Genomic DNA, 16,193 nt, shown 5'->3' on the forward strand with positions numbered 1-16,193 from the left:
CCAAGCCTGTGGAATCCTTTAATCAAGTTGGGTGCTGAAATTTCAGCTCTGAAATGCCGCCTTTGTGCTGGCATCCAGGCGGCCGCCCTAGAGTGCGGGGGTCACTTTCTTGGCCCCGTTTCTGTAAATGGTCTCTTTGTTCCTGCTGGGCCGCTCAGTATCAGATGTGATTAAAGGGAGATGGGGCTTGGGTGGAGGAGGAGAGAAGCGGCTGGGAGAGGGAGGGGGTTAACCCTTAGGGGATAGGGTGTAGAGGAGTTGGCGAAGGGTGTTTTTCCTCCCATTTCCCCCTTCCCATTCTGCTGCTCTTTCACAGAGTCCGCCCCTTCCTGCTCAGCTGGCAGGCCAGGACATAGTCTCCTCAACGCTCTCCAGATACACCTGTCCCTTCTCTGTTTACATGTGGAGCCACTACTTTACTGAGGCCTGAGCTCATCCAGAATCTCAGGTCTAAGGCATGAGCACAAGCCAGGTCTCCCGACTTCTGTCGGGTTATTTGTTCTTTTGGGCCATTTCCCCTTCTCCCGTATCCCCAGTGACTTTCCAGTGAGCCTCACAAGGTCCTGGAGGTGGTGATTTCATCTTCTTGATGTAGCCCCTCCCACCTGCCCTGCCAGCTCCATGTCCACAATCCCACTGAGCACAGGAGAAGCCTGGAAATACTGAACAGAATAGAAACGGACTAATGTCCTGCTTGTCAGTAGAGGGAAACGGTGGGTTGTAAGAATTATGAGCACATGAGGTTGGTACTGATTGATCCCTAACAAAATTCTAGAATAGGCTATTGCATATTTGAAAACACTGGGATAATAAAAAGATCCTGGAGCTAGCATAGGGTTTCTAAGAATATCACCAAGTGAACCAAATTTTCTTTTTTCAATGGTTACTGGTCTGGTAGGTTGGAAGAATGCCACAGATACAGTGAACCTTGATTTTAACAAGGCATCAGGCAGTCTTTCTGTGCAGCTATGATGGAGAAACGTGTACTTCAAGGTGATAAAATTAGATTCAGAATTGATTGGACAGTCCTTTCCCTAGGAGTATAGATAACAGAATGGACGGAGAGGTTTTTAGTGGGGTGCACAGGGCATGTCCCTCTTCATTCCAACCTTTTTTCGTTAGTGACCTGAATGAGGATATTCAAGTTTTAGACATAAAGCTCAGGAAAACTGTAAGTTGGATTCAGAATTCTGAAGGATTTAATATAGGTGGTGAAATGGTCAGATGCAACAAGATGAAATCTGTTAAAGATCAATATAAAATCCTGCATTTATCTACAACACAACAACATCAAAAAAACACTAGAAAACCACTTGTATGCAGGTGGTTTGACTTGGCCGCACGTTTTACCTACAAGAGCCAGGGGTCTGTAGTTAACCGCTGCACTTCATGGGAGCCAGCGGTTTTGGCGAAGTGGCCTGAAGAGCTTGCATGACGTAGCTTCCAGACGGCAGTCTGGCCACTCGGGAGGACTGGGCTAGTTCTCGGTGCCCCCTACCCCGCCCAAGGTCCTGACTAGGAGGTGAGGGGCTGGAGCCCACAGACAGAAGAAATAGACACAAGATCTGGGGTTGCTGGTCTGGAGCCGTGAAAGCATCATCACTTCAGATTACAAGCGGAAGTAGGGCCGGTGGAAGAGATGGTTAAGGGCGCAAGCTTTGGAGTCAGCTGGCTTCAAAATCTGCACCAGCACTTCTTAGCACCCGCCTCTCAAAGTGTCAGGTCCCCATCTGGGAAATGGGGATAACGATTGGACCCACTCCCTCAGAGGCCTGAAGGATATAAAGCACTTGGCCAGGGAACACCCAGTACATGGTAGCTATTACTGTTACTATGAGCCGAGTGTAAGGAAGGACTTCCAACCATTGGAGGTGTCTTATCAATGGAGCACAGGGAAGAGGGGAAGAGGTTTCCCCTGTCCCAGAGGTGGAGGAGCACCTGGCGCCACAGTGCAGGTTGCAATTATGCTGAGGAAAGAGCTTTTGGGGAGGAAACCCTGAAGGATTAGATGGCACGTCTGCCATCCTGGTTTACACTTAGACTCAGGCAGCTGCTACGAGGACTCGGCTAGATCCTGGTGTTGGACAAGTTTGTGTGTGTGTGTGTGTGTGTGTGTGTTTGCGCACGCACGCGCGTGTGTGTGTGTTATTGGGTGAGGTGGCAAGTGGAGGGTACAGTGAGAGAAGGCCCATCCACCCATCCTAAAGGACCAGGCCTGCTGACTGCAGACAGCAAGACATCAGGCCTGATCTACCTTTCAAATACTTGTTCCTTGAATTCTTTGCAAGGCCCCCTCTCTGCTGGGCGAGAAAGGGCTGCTTAGAAGGCGCTCTCGCTGAGTTCCAGCTGGGTCAGCAAGTGGCCCACCTGCAGTGTGGGCACCGCTGGGCTGGGGGCAGAGCTCCCCTCTGAGGCCTCAGTCCTGAGCACAAACTGACCCCACTGCGGTGCCAGCTGTCCTAACCTGCTGCACTGGGGGAGAAGAGACCTTTGGATTGTCTGTTCTTTGCATTCTACCCCTAGCTACTTTCAGAAAGTGTTTGAAAAAGCACAGGTACAGGGATAAGAGACCAAGAGACAGGCCAGGTCAGGCCTACCAAGCAGGTAACCGGAACCTTTAATTTTATTATGTAGAATGCTTAATGCAGAGTTAATAGGGGCTAGAGTACCTAGCAGAGGGGAAGGGGGAGAGGGAGCTACTGAGATAAATAAGAGGGGGGGCAGTAATGAGTTACATGTGGATTGGGGGGCTGCAGAACAGGAAAATAGGGGCAGAACAGAGCTACATACTTTATTCAAATACCATTGGGAGGCAAAGGGCAAAAGGCCAGGGCAGAATGTACATGTCAGGAGTTTAGTGTCTTCAGCCTGCTGCCAGCAACCCGGGTGCTGGGCCCTGGGTCTCCCCCTGGAGCCGAGGGTTTGGGCCTGAGCAGCCTATGACTCTGGGAAGCCCAAGGAGTTGGGGCTGACAGAGCAGGGGCCACAGAGCCTGGTGAGGGGAGAGGGATTGGCGGGGAGCCGGGAGGAAGGCTCTGTGAATTGTCTCCGAATCCTTTCCTGGGGTCCCTGCCTCCTCATCTCCTGGGATGTGCCTCAAGGTCTGGGAGCTTGTAGTGGAGTAGGACCTGGGTCCTCTTTCTCCATTAGACAAAGAATGAGGTTATTGGCATGAAATTGGATCTGGGGGCCTCTGTGCCAATTCCTTCCTGTGTTCAGGAGGGGAGGGGGCACTGAAGGGTTGAGGAGACCTCCCTCTGAGCTCCCACCCCACCCCCTCTCCCTCGAGGCTATTCAGAACTGTCTTCAGCCCCCGAGGGGCACACAGAGCCTGCTGCAGGCCCTGACGCAGGTCTCCGGTTGGCCTTGCTCTTAGGCACGTGGCGCAGGTGGTGTGGGTTATGTCAGCCCCCTTATTGCCCACGAAAGAGGAAACACGGGCACAGGAGTGGCAAGGCCTCCAATTCCCATCCGACCCTGGATGCTTCCCCTCCTCCCAGAGGAGGGTGAGCGGGGCCTGCTCAGATCCTGGGATCGAGGGTCATTCCTGGGGGGAAGGTGCAGCCCCTCGTTTTTCAGTCTGGGGCAACAAGCAACCTCCTTCTCCTCTGCCCAGCCGAGTAGCCCAGGGCTGTGCCTGGGCTGGAGTCTGGATAGGACGGGGTGGGGTCATCAAAGGCAGTGGGCCAGACAGAAGGCCTTCCCTCAGCTGTCAGCCTCTGCAGCTGCCTCCACAGCCGCCACCGGGCCTGAGATGGGCGAGGAACAGGGCGCGAGGGCTGGGGGAAGGGGCAGGCCGAGGGTGGTGGTGACAGGGCCTTCTTTAAGGCCGGGACAGCGTCGTATATACTGGCTGCTCCCAGTGTGTGGGGCTGTGGGACTGGGGCCCTGAGGGGCTGGGGTCAGAGATGGCCGTGTAGAGGGGCCGCTGTGAGGGCCCCATGTAAGAGAAGGCCGAGTAGAGGCCAGAGGTCTGGCCTGAGTGGCCATAATAGGGTCCTGAGGGCTGATGGTCAGAGTAGTCAAACTGGGGGCGGGAGATGGAGGGGAAGGCAGAGCCGTAGTGGGGCAGACTGAGGGAGGTGTAGGCGATCTGCGAGGTGGACGGCTGGTCAGTGTAGTGCGGGGGCCCCTGGGGCCCCGCGGTCTCCGTCTTCACCTGGGCTTTGGCATCCACACCAGGTGGCGAGACCGTGGGCAGAGCCACACCTGGAGGCTTGGAGATCCAGGCAGAGTGTCCACTGGCCACAGCCAGGGCGCTGCCCAGCCCGTAGCCAGCTGCCGAGTAGCTGCCCACGTGGCCCGGGTGCCCGTTGGGCGGCAGGTACTGGTCCAACTCAGCCACATCAAAGGTCTCCATGTTGGACATTACCTCGTGGCTGATCTCACCGATGTCCACGTTGCCGAAGTCGATGTGAGGCTTCCCGCCCTCCCCCATGGAGCGCCCATCCCGCTTGGGGTCTGCCTTGCCCGACTGCAGCTCTGTCTTTGGGGTGGTCGGAGGGGTGGGCGGGCCATGGCTCTGGCCTGCGGGGTAGGGAGACAGAGAGAGAGAAAGCAGGAACCGAGGTCAGAGGCTGCTGGGTTCCGATGGTTCACTTTCAGACAAGATGCCTCCAGAGGCTGAGGACTGATCACTGCATGACCTTGTAAGTTTTACATGTTTGGGCAGCCCGAGGTGGCATGTAATTATGTAATGATCTTGGGTTGCTCTCCAGTTATTTATGAAATTCCCCAATCTTAGGAAGGAGTCCTGTCTCCTACCAAAATAGGACTCCCACATGTCACCCACCTCCCGGAGAGGCCTGCTTCATTTTGCGAAGCCCTTCCCACTGGAAAGTTCTTCCTCACACCAGCTGAAGTCAGCTTCCCTCCCTGCTCCCATTGTTCCTTAACTGTTGAGCCCGATGGGGTCTGGCCTGTAGGTCTGGGCTCGCCTGTTCTCTTATAAGCACACTCAGCCTCTGCTGGCCTCTCCTGCCCTCATCACTTTTGCTGGCTTGCCTGGGCCTCCTCCAGCCCTGGGCCCTGAACAGCGATGTGTCACTTCCGACCCCCTCCGTCCTCCCAAGGCCACCTCAAGTGCCCCTTATTCAAGAAAACCTTCCCTCTGACCCAGTGCCCCCGACCACGCTCTCAACTCGCATCACACACTGCGCTGTCGCATTGGTCCTCCAGCTTTCCCCCTGCCTGTTCAGGAGAGCAATGAGATAAGTGACCTGCTCTACCCCGTTCCTTTGTCTGTCCATTTGCTCATTCACATATTCATTCAGCAAACACTTAGGGGGCACTGCTAAGTGCCAGGCACTGTGCCAGGCGTAGAGGATACAAACGTAAATCAAATGGGTCCTTGTCTGCACAAGCTCCTAGTCTTGGGGGAGATCCAGGGACCCACACATGGCTAGAGGGCAGCATCCGAAGTGCTGTGATGAGGGGATGTGTGATGGTCTCACTGAGGAGGAGTAGCTGAGCTGTTGAAGGGGAAGAGAAAGCCCAGGCCCACAGTAATATAGCGAACTCGTCGTTCTGTACAAGGTCCAAGGTCTTCTGGTGCGTCTGTGTCCCTGAATCTCCAAAGGAGTGTGAGGGCGGAATGGCTGGATTGAGGATCCCATCGGACAGAGAACATGTTCATGGTCTCAGAAACCAGACGCTCCTTGAGGGCGGGCCTGTGCCTCCATCAGACCAGAGGTAATGCTGAGTCCTGTGCTGGCCAGAGTGTCTAGACTTTGAGTTTGAATCCTGGCTCTGTCACTTACTGTGTGACCCTGGGCAGACCCCCTATCTTCTCCTCAGTTTCCTTATCAGTAAAACAGGTGATGCCAAGCAGCTCAGACATGGCCTCCTTCTGGAAGCTTTCCTTCACCAGAATCTGGTGGGTAGCTGGATATTTTTGGAGACCGACTGGGTGGACAGGTCGATGACTCCTCCCTAGAGGTCATGCCCCCTCATGGGCTTTGTGTGCACTTGTTTCTTCCTGTACTTAATTCAGTTGTTTGCATCCCTCTAGAGTGGGCTCCTGCGGCCAGGGACCATGGCTTCTCGTTTGTATGCCTGGTGTCTGCTTCCAGGTCTGGCACAAAGGCGTACTCGGAGTGTGTCTTCTGAAGGCAGAGCTCTGCTCACCGAGACTTGCCAACGTGCCTGACCCCAAGCACGGTGTCTGTATGCTATGAGCACAAGTGAGGCAGCTGTGGTGCCAGCAGAGGCCCCGGAGCCAAACCACCTGGGCTTAGACCTCAGCTGTACGGCAAGTTACCCTCAGTTTTCTGTAGAGTTTTCTCTCTGTAAAATGAGAGTAATTTGCCACAGCTGAGGTCTGACCCCAGGCAGTGTGACTGCCTCATCACAGTTTGGAGTGATTGAATGTGTGCCTGGCACACAGTAGGTACTCAATTAATGTTAGCTGCTATTATCATTAATGAGAAGGAAACAGGATAGATACCCTGTGTCTGGCTCGTCCATGGCACGTGCTCAGTGTCACATGCCGTGTCTCCCCCGTCAGACTGGGAGGTGGGAAAGAGGCAGTGATCTCCCCTTCATCTGCTCTCCCATTTCTCAGAATTGTCCTGTCCCACTTTTCTTTGTGAACTCCCCCACCGGCCTCCATGGCCTCCTTAACTGGTCTCTTCACCCCAAAGCAGTGCCCCCTTCTATCAGTCCTGGTCAGAGCCCTCTTGCCCAGCCGCCTCCCCTGACACCTGAGTCCCCACTGAGCTCCCTCTGGGCCCCTGCACCCCAGCTGGGCAACCACCCAGCCCGGCAAGCCCTTCCCAGAGCCTCGGGTCTCAAGCGATCCAGCCTTTGACTCTCCCCGCCGCCCAGCCTCCCCCAACCCAAGCTCCCAGCTCCGTGCTCACCCGAGGGGTGCTCAGGGTTTCCATCTGACATCGGGGAGCCCTCGCCCGGGTGCCGGTGGTCCAGGTGGGCGCTCTTGTAGTGGGCCTGGATGGCAGCAGCACTGCCCTGCTCCGCCTCCCCGCCTGGGCACTCTGACTCTCCCTGGGCCGCCTTCCCGTTCTTCCGCCTCCGCGGCTGGTACTTGTAATCTGGGTGATCCTTCTTGTGCTGCATCCGGAGCCGCTCGGCCTCCTCAATGAAGGGGCGCTTGTCACTCTCGTTCAGCAGCCTGGGGTGGGGTGGTTGGGGGAGGCAGCAGAGGGGGAGACATCATGAGTGTCTGCCCTGGAAGAAATGAGGCCCCGGGACGGGGAGCCCAGCGGGCAGGGGGCTGTGCCGTTTGACTTATGGACTGGAGGATGTGAGCCCGAGGCACCACAGCCTCAGAGGGCAGTGATCTCTGCCCCAAATCTCTCGGGGGCTGGAGTCTGAGAGAGGCATCAGCCTGCTGCTCCTGGCAGCCCCTGAGGATGGAGTTAGAATAGAGCTTACAAGAGGCATAGAGCTTCCTTCAGTTCAAGGAAGGGAAAATCTTTCTCGTCGTCAAAGCTGTCTGCAAGTGGCGCTGGCTGCCTCGTTAGGGGGTGAGCTCCCGGGGACTGGAGGTGTGCAATCAGAAGCAGCACGGTGAGGAGGAAGAGCCCAGTGTCTGCTACTGATTAGCTGTGTGACCGTGGGCAAGTCACTTCTCTGAGCCTTAGTTTCTTCACCTATAAAACAGTGATGATAATACCTACTTCACCAGGTGTGGGATTGGCTAAGGTAATGGCTGTGAAGCACTGTGCACCAGACCTGGGGATGGGGGACTGCTACCTTGAGAAACAGGTGCAATTCTCATGCTGCTTGTGGGGTGGGTGGACAGGAGGACCCGGCATGGAACCCCTCAACTCTAGAATCCAGATTTTTGTGAATCCCAGTGTGGCGGGGCCTAGGGGGCAGGATGTGAGTGTTCTTACTATGTAGGGGCCACTGCCTCCTGGGGGAGATCAGATCTCCTTGTCCAAGGGGGTGACAGAGGGTAAAGGAAGCTAGACTCTCTTCTGAGACCCTGGACAGGGGTAGACAGACCTTCTCCCCAGTCCAAGCCCAGCCAATGGAAGGCAGCCCCTGAAGACAGTACCCCTGCCCACTTCAGGCAGGGGTACTCCAGCCTCAGGCCAGGGCTGGGGCGGGGGGAGTTCAGGAATTGGCTTCTCCAGGGTGAGGAGGGCAGGATGGGGTACCTCAAAGAGGGGCTCAGGGGAAAGAACATAGACTCAGACTCCGAGACATAAGGGACTCTGTGGGAGCAGCTCTGTCCTTTGGCCCAAAGGGCCTCTCTCTCCGGCTGCCCGCGCCCCCCCGCCAGTGGGCGCCCTCTTCACCCAGTCAGCAGAAGGCTGAGCCCTCCCTGCCCAGGATGGGAGGGGGTGGTCATACCAGGCACCTCCTAGCGGGCAGCGGCATTCCTCTGCAGCTTAGCCTCCCCTGGCTGCCCTCCCCCTAGGCCACCCGGCCCAGCTGTAGTGCAACTTTCACCAAGGGTCCCTCTAGCTGAGTGATGGGATGGAGACGCCAGACCAAGGCCTCAGGAGTGAGGGGGTGGGATGCAGCCTTCTTCAACCGAACTGTGCCCACCGCCCCACCCGAGCCAGCCCGGGAGAGTAGGTGGGGCAGGCCCAAAGGTGTGTGTGTGGTGAGAGGAGAAGAAGCCGCATGTGAGGGCGCCTCAGCCAGCTGTGGCCCCGGCACAGAGGCTCCCAGGATGGCTGGGGACACTGCACTCCCTCTCCCACCCCAAACCTTCCCTGTGCCCTCTGTCCAGCTGGCAACCGGATGTGAATCAGCAAGAAAATGGCAGGGGGCACGAAGCCAGGGCACAGGTCAGAAGAGAGGGAAGGTTCCAACACTGCCTCCCATTGGCACGTCCCATGCTAGTTCCCAGCGGTACCCTAACCTCGATAGAAATCTAACCCGGGGGCGGGGTGGGGGGATGGCCAGCTTTAGCCCAATGCTAACCTCACCCCGAAACCACCCAGCCGCACCCAGACCTTCCATCTCGGCTCTGTTCAGGCTCTCTCCCGACCCCAAACTGGCCCTGCCCCACCACGTAAACCCAATCCCAAACTTAATCTTGACTCCAGCGCCAGCCCTCGGTCACCACAGCTCTAGCTACAAACCTCATACTCATCTGCACTTCACTTCACCTCTGGGTCTCCAAGGTCTGGAATAGGGATGGGGAGGACCTGGGGGTCAGGAGAGGCTCCAGCCTGCTGTAATGATTCTCTCCAGGCAGGTCACCCCCAGCACCACATGAGCAACATGGAACCGTCCTTTCCCAGGCGGGCACCGAAGGTTAGCGTGACTGTTGGCGCTCCCCCAGCCACTTAGGAGCCAGGACCTGGGCACTGGTGTGTCTGACCCCAACCCCCGTCCAGCACCCCACACAGTCTGTATGCATGTCTCTCTCTCCTCAGGTATAGGGCCCCTGATTTCCAGTTCTGCCCAGATAACCATACCCCTTCCTGACAGCCTGGGAGCCATGAGCCTGGGCCCGGGGGGCGGATTTCAGGAGGAGCCCCTGGAGAGACTGGCCAGCCCACCGCATATACAGATGATTCCTGGGGCCCCCACCCAGGATCTAGGTAGCCCGCCCCCTGTTGGCGTAGCCTTTGATCCTTGCTATTGTCTGGGGTTGGGTCCTGAGTAAGCAGTGCCTGCTTTCCTGATCGCCCCACCCCAGGTTGGCCCCTGGGGGGCACCCTGGGCCCCTGTGCGCACAGCTTGAGTGGCGGCCAGGAACAAGTCCTTCTGAGGGAGCCCATGCCTGGAGTTCTGGGCTAAGGGAGCAGGGGCAGACAGGGACAATAGAGGGTCCAATTTTAAATCCTTGGCAATGGCACGGGGGAGAAGCAGGGTGTCCATCCTTGCTTTGATGCCCTCACTGGGCTCACACTGTGGTCTGCTTGTGGTCCCCAGGGCCTGTTTTGTCTGCCTGTCTCCCTCCTGGTTGTCTGTCTCTCACTTGCTCTTCTCGGTCCCATGGCACCAAGGGTACTGGCCTGGCTGAGCCCTGCCACAGTGTGGATGGACCTTGGGCAGAGGAGCTAGCTCTGACCTCTGCTCCTGGGCAGGGATAGACCCTCTGAGCCCGTGCAGCAGGTTGGCCACTGAGCCCAGCGCCTGCTGGGGTGAGCAGGGCGCTGAGAGCGCGAGGGGAAGGAGCACCAGGCCTTTAGCAAACACAGGGCCAAGGACGCGGCCAGGGGGCTGGATGGGGATTCCTCTAGGTCCCCTGGGGGCCCTCCTGCTCCTTCCACCACCTTCATAAGCCTTTGGCCTTCTAGGCCACTCTCCACTGTGCTGGGGCCGGCCAGGGAGGGCAGCAGCAGGAGGGTGGCAGGCTCCTCTGATGAAGCCCGAACCTTCTGCAGCTCAGACGCTCCTCCCTCCTGCTCTCCTCCGCCCTCACCCTCACAACCTCCTGACTGTGTCTTAGGGTGGACGCGTGACCCACTTCTGTCACCAAGGATGGTGTGTGGGAAGACCAGTGGACGGAGAGTCAGGAGGCCTCGGTTCTGGCCCTGGCTCTGCCACAAGCTGTTACATGGCCTTGGGGGTCCCTTTGCCTCCCTGGGCCTATCTCTTGGGCAGTCCAGTGGGGAATCAGGTAACCTCTGCAGACGCACATCTTCTGGAGCCCTCGCTCTCGTTCTGAGCTGCCCAGGACTTCTTGGGGGGCGGGGTTTCCCTGGTCAACAACATATTCCCAAGGGGCCAGCCTAAGCCCCAGACCTGGGGTGAGGCCGACTTCCTCCTCCAGGGATGTTTTCCCCAGAGATTTGGGCTGCTTCCAGAGAACCTGGGACTCTGAGGGACCCTGGGGAGGCAAGGCACCAACGTTTCCTCCTGGCCAGGGCTCTCAGGTCCAGGGCTGGAGGGGTAGGAGGTTACTCACTGCTGGGTGGGGCCCTGGAAAAGAAGATGGCGCCTGGACTGGGAGAGGGAGGGAGGGGAAGAGACGGGCCTGGCAGCTCTGGGGCCGGGTGGGAGGGGGAGGCTTCTTTCCATGTGTCCCCTTCCCTGGGGGAATAAGAAGCCCCCGGCCTGAAGGAGGGGTGGTCAGAAGGGCACAGAGAAGGCAGCTGGGGTAGGAAAAGATCCTGCAGTGGCCGATTTGTCCTCAGCAGTTCTCCATCCCTCACCCTTTCAAAAACCCGGATCTGAATTCCTTGTCTGCCTCCCCCCCCATCTCACTCCCCCAGCCCTCCACCTGGCTGCCTCAGTTTCCCTGCCTCTCCAGCCTGGCCTTCAGTTCTTTCCCAAGCGTTTCCCCCGAACCCCCCTGACCGGCGGCAGTGGCACCCTTGAGTGGCTTGCCTGTAGGAAGGGTTAGTGGAGCCCTGTGGTGCGGAGTCCTCCACCAGCCTTCCCTCCCTTCCGCCTTCACTCTTGCCCCAAAAAACCCAGGCCCGAGCGCCTGCCACCGACAGAATTCCAACCGCGAGGGGGCGCCTTCCAGCCCGCTGCCCCGGCTGGGGAGCCGGGCCTAGGCCGCTGGAGATCCGAGCGAGCGAGCGCAACTACAAAGGGGTACTGGGGGAAGGGCGGGTCCGATGCACCCAGCTGGCCTTCCAGTCCCACCATCAAGGCGGTGGCTGCCCCAGGAGAAAGGCTCAGGCAGTGCCCGTCTAGCCCGAATCCACCCGCAGGTAGAGGGCCCGCGGGAGCTCCCCGGAGGCGGGTCGGGGGCGCTCACCTCCAGAGCTTGCCCAGCGTCTTGCTGAGCTCGGCGTTATGCAGGTGCGGGTACTGGTCCGCCAGCTTCCTGCGCGCTGCCTGCGCCCACACCATGAAGGCGTTCATGGGCCGCTTGACGTGCGGCTTGCTCTTGCTGGCGCCGTTGACGCGCACGGGCATGGGCACCAGTGTCCAGTCGTAGCCGCTGAGCACCTGGCTGACTGCCTCGCGAATGCACACGGGGAACTTGTCATCGTCCGCCTCGCCGTCCTGCTGCTCCTTTTTGACCTTGCCCAGCTCGCCGGGCCCCGGGCTGGCTCGCAGGCCCGATCCTCCGCCTCCACCGCCGCCGTCGGGCCCCAGGGAGGGCGCGCTCCCCGGGGACAGGCAGCGCGGCTCCTCGGAGCCCACGGGGCTCAGCTCCACCTCGGACAGGTCCTGCTCCTCCGCCATGTCGCCCCCGGCCGCCGCCGCCTCGGCCGCCTCCCCGGGGCCCGCCGCCGGGGTCCTCGCGAAGAGTCCAACGCCCACCTGGACGGGAAGGCGGGTGCGATGGGAGGCGTGCGCGCAGCCCCGACGGCGGCGCGGCGCGGGACGCGACGCAGGCACAGCCCCGAGGTGGCGTCTGCCCGGCTCCCCCTAAACCCACCACAGACCCTGGGCCCCGCGCACATGCCAGACCCTGGCTCGGCCTCCTAGCTCCCTCCTCCGTGTCTTCCCGCCACCTGGTCCCAACCGTCTCTTGGTGTGGGTGGGTTTGGTTTTTTTTTTTTTTAAAACCTCCTCTTGGGTGGAGGTTTGTTGATGGAAAGGAAGAAAAACGGACTCTTTATTCTGCTCTAATCCTGGCTCCTGGAATTTCCCACCTTTTCTCTCACCTTTCCTTCTTCCCTTCCGCCTGCCCCGACGGTGCCTGGAGGAGGTGGGTGGGGGGCAGATGCGGGTGTCAGCCTCTCGCCACCCCACGCCCCACCGCAGGGTCCCAGGCCTGGGCCCCGGAAGGGAGGAGCGGCTGCGCACTCACTCACCTCGGACCTCTCCTCCAGTCTGGGGCTCGTCCTTAAGAAGTGGAAAACCGTGTCCCAAGGTGTGCGGTCCAGCTCGGGGCTGGGTGGGGGACGCTGGTGGGCTGGGAGGGAGGGGCTGGGGGCCCTGAGCTTCAGGCCACGGCCTTGTCAGGACGGAGCCTGAATCCTCACCACCAACCACCCTGGCCGGACAGCCTGAGACTGACTGAGCGCTGAGCTGCTGCCGAGGGCTGGGGAAGGAAGGAGGGGGAGAGGGGGAGGGGGAGGGGAGGGAGGGAAGGGCAGAAGGTGGAGCCTCCAGCGCTTTCCTTCATCCCCAACACTCAGGGCTCCTCCGCCAGGCCCCCCCACTCCCGCTCCCTGCGCCGCTGCCCCAGGCCCATCCTGGGAGGTGTAGGAGCGGGGTGGTCAGGCCAGGAAAGCCAATGGATGCAGGTGGGCAGGGTCACGACCTGTAGCTTGAAGGAAAATTGGGCTCAACTGGGACCCCCCACCTCTGCCTCAGGTGGAGGGATGGGCAGTTGGCAGAGGACTGGGGAGGAATGAGGAGAAGGCAGGTGAAGCCTGTGTCACGTGTGGGGCGCTGGCCTGTGTCGCTTCACTTAAGACCTCTCGTTGAGCGCTAGCCTGTGTCACCCCACCTCCTGCCCGCACCCGGGCTGCCCTCTCTTTGTCACCTTAAACAGAAAGAGAGGAAGATTGCAGGTCCGTACCTGATGAGGCGGGGAGAAGCTGCACACCCCCCCCCCCGCCCAGTGCAGATGCCCCAGCTTGACCCCTGGTCCCCTCTCACTGGACACCCCGCACCGCAAGGGCTGGGCTGGCTCAAGGTGGAGAGACAGGACTAACATGTGCAGGAGGCTGGGCGTGAGCTGGGCTGGGGTCCTCTTCAAGTAGGTCTGAAAGGCTTCTGGGGCCCCACTTCCTGGCACCCAACTCCCTCCACGCTGGTAGGGTGAGCCCCGATCCTGGTTATCATGATGTCCTCCCCGCCCCCCGAGAAAGAGTGGGGGGTTGCCCTGCCTCTCTCTTCCTCCTCACTGCTCACTTCTCCCCTCAGCCCCCTCCCCAGCAGGGTGACCCCTCCGTGTTTCTGTCCTGCTCATCATCTAAGGCCTTCCCAGGCCTCTCCTCAAAGATCGCAGCCCCTCTCTCTTCTCAAAAGGCTGGTGTTGAGGCAGAGGTGAGGGTGTGTGTGGAGGCCACACGGAGCCTGGGCCGCACTGGCGACCGTGGATGGTTCTGAGCTCCTCGGCAGCTGGGCGGGGCCCCAGGCCCACCCCAAGGGAGTCCCGTGGGGAGCGGGCCTGGGAAGGGGGCCTAGGCAAGGCCTCATGCTTGGGAAAGGCCAAGGGGCTGGAGGGTGCGCAGTGGGGCACAATGAGGTAGTCACACGAGGCGAAGGCATGTTGGGGGCGGGAGGAGCGGACACTGCAGCGCGCGCGTGCGCGCACGCGCACGCGCGTGCACACACGCTCGCGCACACACACAACCAGCCAGACAATCGGGCCAGTGTGTCTGGGCCCTCGGAGCCCAGTGAATTAGGAGTTTGATAAGGGTTTTCTCTTTCTGTCGCTCGCCGGCCTTGGACAATCTCCCCCCAGTTTTCCTCGACGCCACCCCCGGCGCTGCCAACCCTCCTCCCCCCCGCCCCCCCCGCCCCCCCCCCCCCGCCTCCCTTCTCTTCCCTGTGCCCAGACTCTTGTTCGGGGCCTTGAAACAGTGAGCTGTCTTTGTTCGAAATACAGGTGAACGGCAATCATGTGATTAACACACACACACATAAAAAGCTTTTTAACAGCGCCCGCCTGGCCTCAGAACCGCCCAGAGAGGAGCCGCCCTGGACGGACAGAGGGACAGAGGGACGAGCCTCCAGCCGGTCGTGTCTGGCGACCCTCGGCAGCCTCCGAGCCCCGCGCTGCTGCCCGCTGCCCGCCTGCCCGCCATCTCTCGGTCCCGGTGGGTCCCCGCGCATCCTTCCGGCCCTCGGTTCCTCCTCTCGAGGAGGTGTGGTGCCTGTGGCGTCTGTGACTTGGCCTGAGACCCCCTGGGGCAGGGAGGGGTGGCTGTGGAGGGTAGGGAGCCAGGTGTGGGGTCCCACAGCTCCCCTTTCGACTCCCTGCCTCCTCCCCTTCCCTCCTTGGCCCAGCTGTGCCAGGATGGGGGTGGGGGTGGCAGTGGGTGCTCTGGGTCTGCAGAAAGGCCACGCGGGACAGAAGGGGCCTCTCTCTTCCCTTCCCTCTGTCTCTCTGTCTCTGTCCCTCTCTTCCTGTTTCCACAGTGCTGTGTGGGCTCTCTGCTGAGAGGTGGTGGATGAGGCAGGTTGGCCTGCAGGCGGGCAGGGGTACAGTGCCGTGAGATGCCCAAGGCTGTGTGTGGGTGGGGGACCCCGTGCTGTGAGCACACGGCCCACCATGCGGGCAACTCTGGTCCCCTCCATCTGTTGCAGGCCCCTGGGGCCCAGCTTTCTCCAGCAGGGGAAGGTGAAGGATCCATATTCATCCCTGGAGAGCAGGGAGTTTGGAGAGGGGGAGGGCTCCTGGATGAGGACACGGGTGCCTCTGCCCTTGACAGAACAACCTGCTGGCCAGCGCCCGGGTGGGAGGGGTCCTTTTCCCCCCTCATTCCTGCCCCTTCCCCAAGGATGCCGGTGACCCCCTTGCCACACCCCGAATCCCACCTGCCCATTCCGGGTGAGGTGTGATGCCTGGTGGACTCTCTGGCCTGTTCTCTCTCCCCAGCAGGGAGGGCCCAACATGAGAGTATAATGGTGAGGTTCAGGCTTCCTTCCCTGGGCAGAGAGAGGCCTTTCGGGAGTATCAGGGTTTCTCTGCGATCCAACCTGGGCTCTGTGAAGCTGGTCCCAGATTTACTCCTCAGATGGGCCCCTGAGAGGAGGAGAGCAAATGAAATTCTGTCAATCAAACGTAAAGCCCAAAGCCCGCTGATGCCCCTGCCTGGGGAGCTGCTTCGGCTTCGCCGTGACCCTTAACCCCTTAGCTCCCCGCGTCCTCTTCTTGGGGCACTGGTCCTGCTTCGTGGAAGGCCTACCCTTGGCTCCCCGTCCTGGGTCCCAGTCGCTCATCTGTCCCCTGGGGTGATGATCATCTCGCCTGGCCTGCCTCTCAGAGCACCCCCAGGTGAGATGGGGAAATCTCCTGTTCAGCCGAGCCAGGGCCGAGCAGGGAAGGCACTTTCCCACCTCTAGGCACCGTGGGGGTGAGACCTGCGTGGGCCAGGCCGTCCAGCAACCGCCTTGAGTACCGCTTCTAAATCTTGCTCCACTCCACGTTAGGGTCGCTGTGGAGTCTTAAAGAGACATTGAAGCCTGGATCCCCTGCAGACTGGCTAATTCTGAATTTCTGGGCATGGCATCCAGACATGTTTCCTTTTTGAAGCTCTCTGGGAGGCCTTGCTTTCCCTCACTGGGGTCCCTGGAACCCCGAGGCGGCCGTGACCCTTTGCAGGACCCAAAATCTCCAGGGAGAGGGGAGGGTGCTGGGCTCTGGACCCCAGAGCTGGAGGCCAGAACTGCAGTGACCCTGG

At 59.8% G+C, this 16,193-nt stretch overlaps 2 protein-coding genes and 1 pseudogene across 8 annotated transcripts in view; 2 read left to right on the top strand and 1 right to left on the bottom strand.

The window, feature by feature from the left end:
• Nucleotides 1-2,605: 2,605 nt before the first annotated feature.
• SOX10 (SRY-box transcription factor 10) lies at nt 2,606-12,859 on the bottom strand. 2 transcript variants are annotated; one of them, XM_067010191.1, is made up of 5 exons: nt 12,648-12,859; nt 12,498-12,532; nt 11,639-12,150; nt 6,861-7,129; nt 2,606-4,527 (listed from the first exon to the last, which is right to left on the bottom strand). In XM_067010191.1, the coding sequence occupies exons 3-5, from the start codon at nt 12,070-12,072 to the stop codon at nt 3,824-3,826; spliced, it is 1,407 nt and encodes a 468-aa protein (XP_066866292.1). In that variant the 5' UTR covers nt 12,073-12,150; nt 12,498-12,532; nt 12,648-12,859; the 3' UTR covers nt 2,606-3,823. The 2 variants fall into 2 exon arrangements, with proteins under 2 accessions (XP_066866292.1, XP_058936184.1); XM_059080201.2 differs by lacking the exon at nt 12,498-12,532 and having other exon boundaries at nt 12,648-12,793.
• Nucleotides 12,071-15,351, top strand: LOC131767288 (uncharacterized; annotated as a pseudogene).
• The window catches only part of PICK1 (protein interacting with PRKCA 1), a 78,078-nt gene continuing 76,272 nt past the window's right edge, over nt 14,388-16,193 (top strand). For 5 of the 6 annotated variants that reach the window (XM_067010186.1, XM_067010189.1, XM_059080195.2 and 2 more), the window contains exon 1: nt 14,388-14,606. The gene's annotated coding sequence lies outside the window, so the exon portion shown is untranslated. The remainder of the gene's footprint in view (nt 14,607-16,193) is intronic. The other variant, XM_067010187.1, reaches the window with a different exon arrangement.

Source organism: Kogia breviceps, chromosome 12, assembly GCF_026419965.1.
Source record: "Kogia breviceps isolate mKogBre1 chromosome 12, mKogBre1 haplotype 1, whole genome shotgun sequence".
Taxonomy (NCBI): Eukaryota; Metazoa; Chordata; class Mammalia; order Artiodactyla; family Physeteridae; genus Kogia; species Kogia breviceps.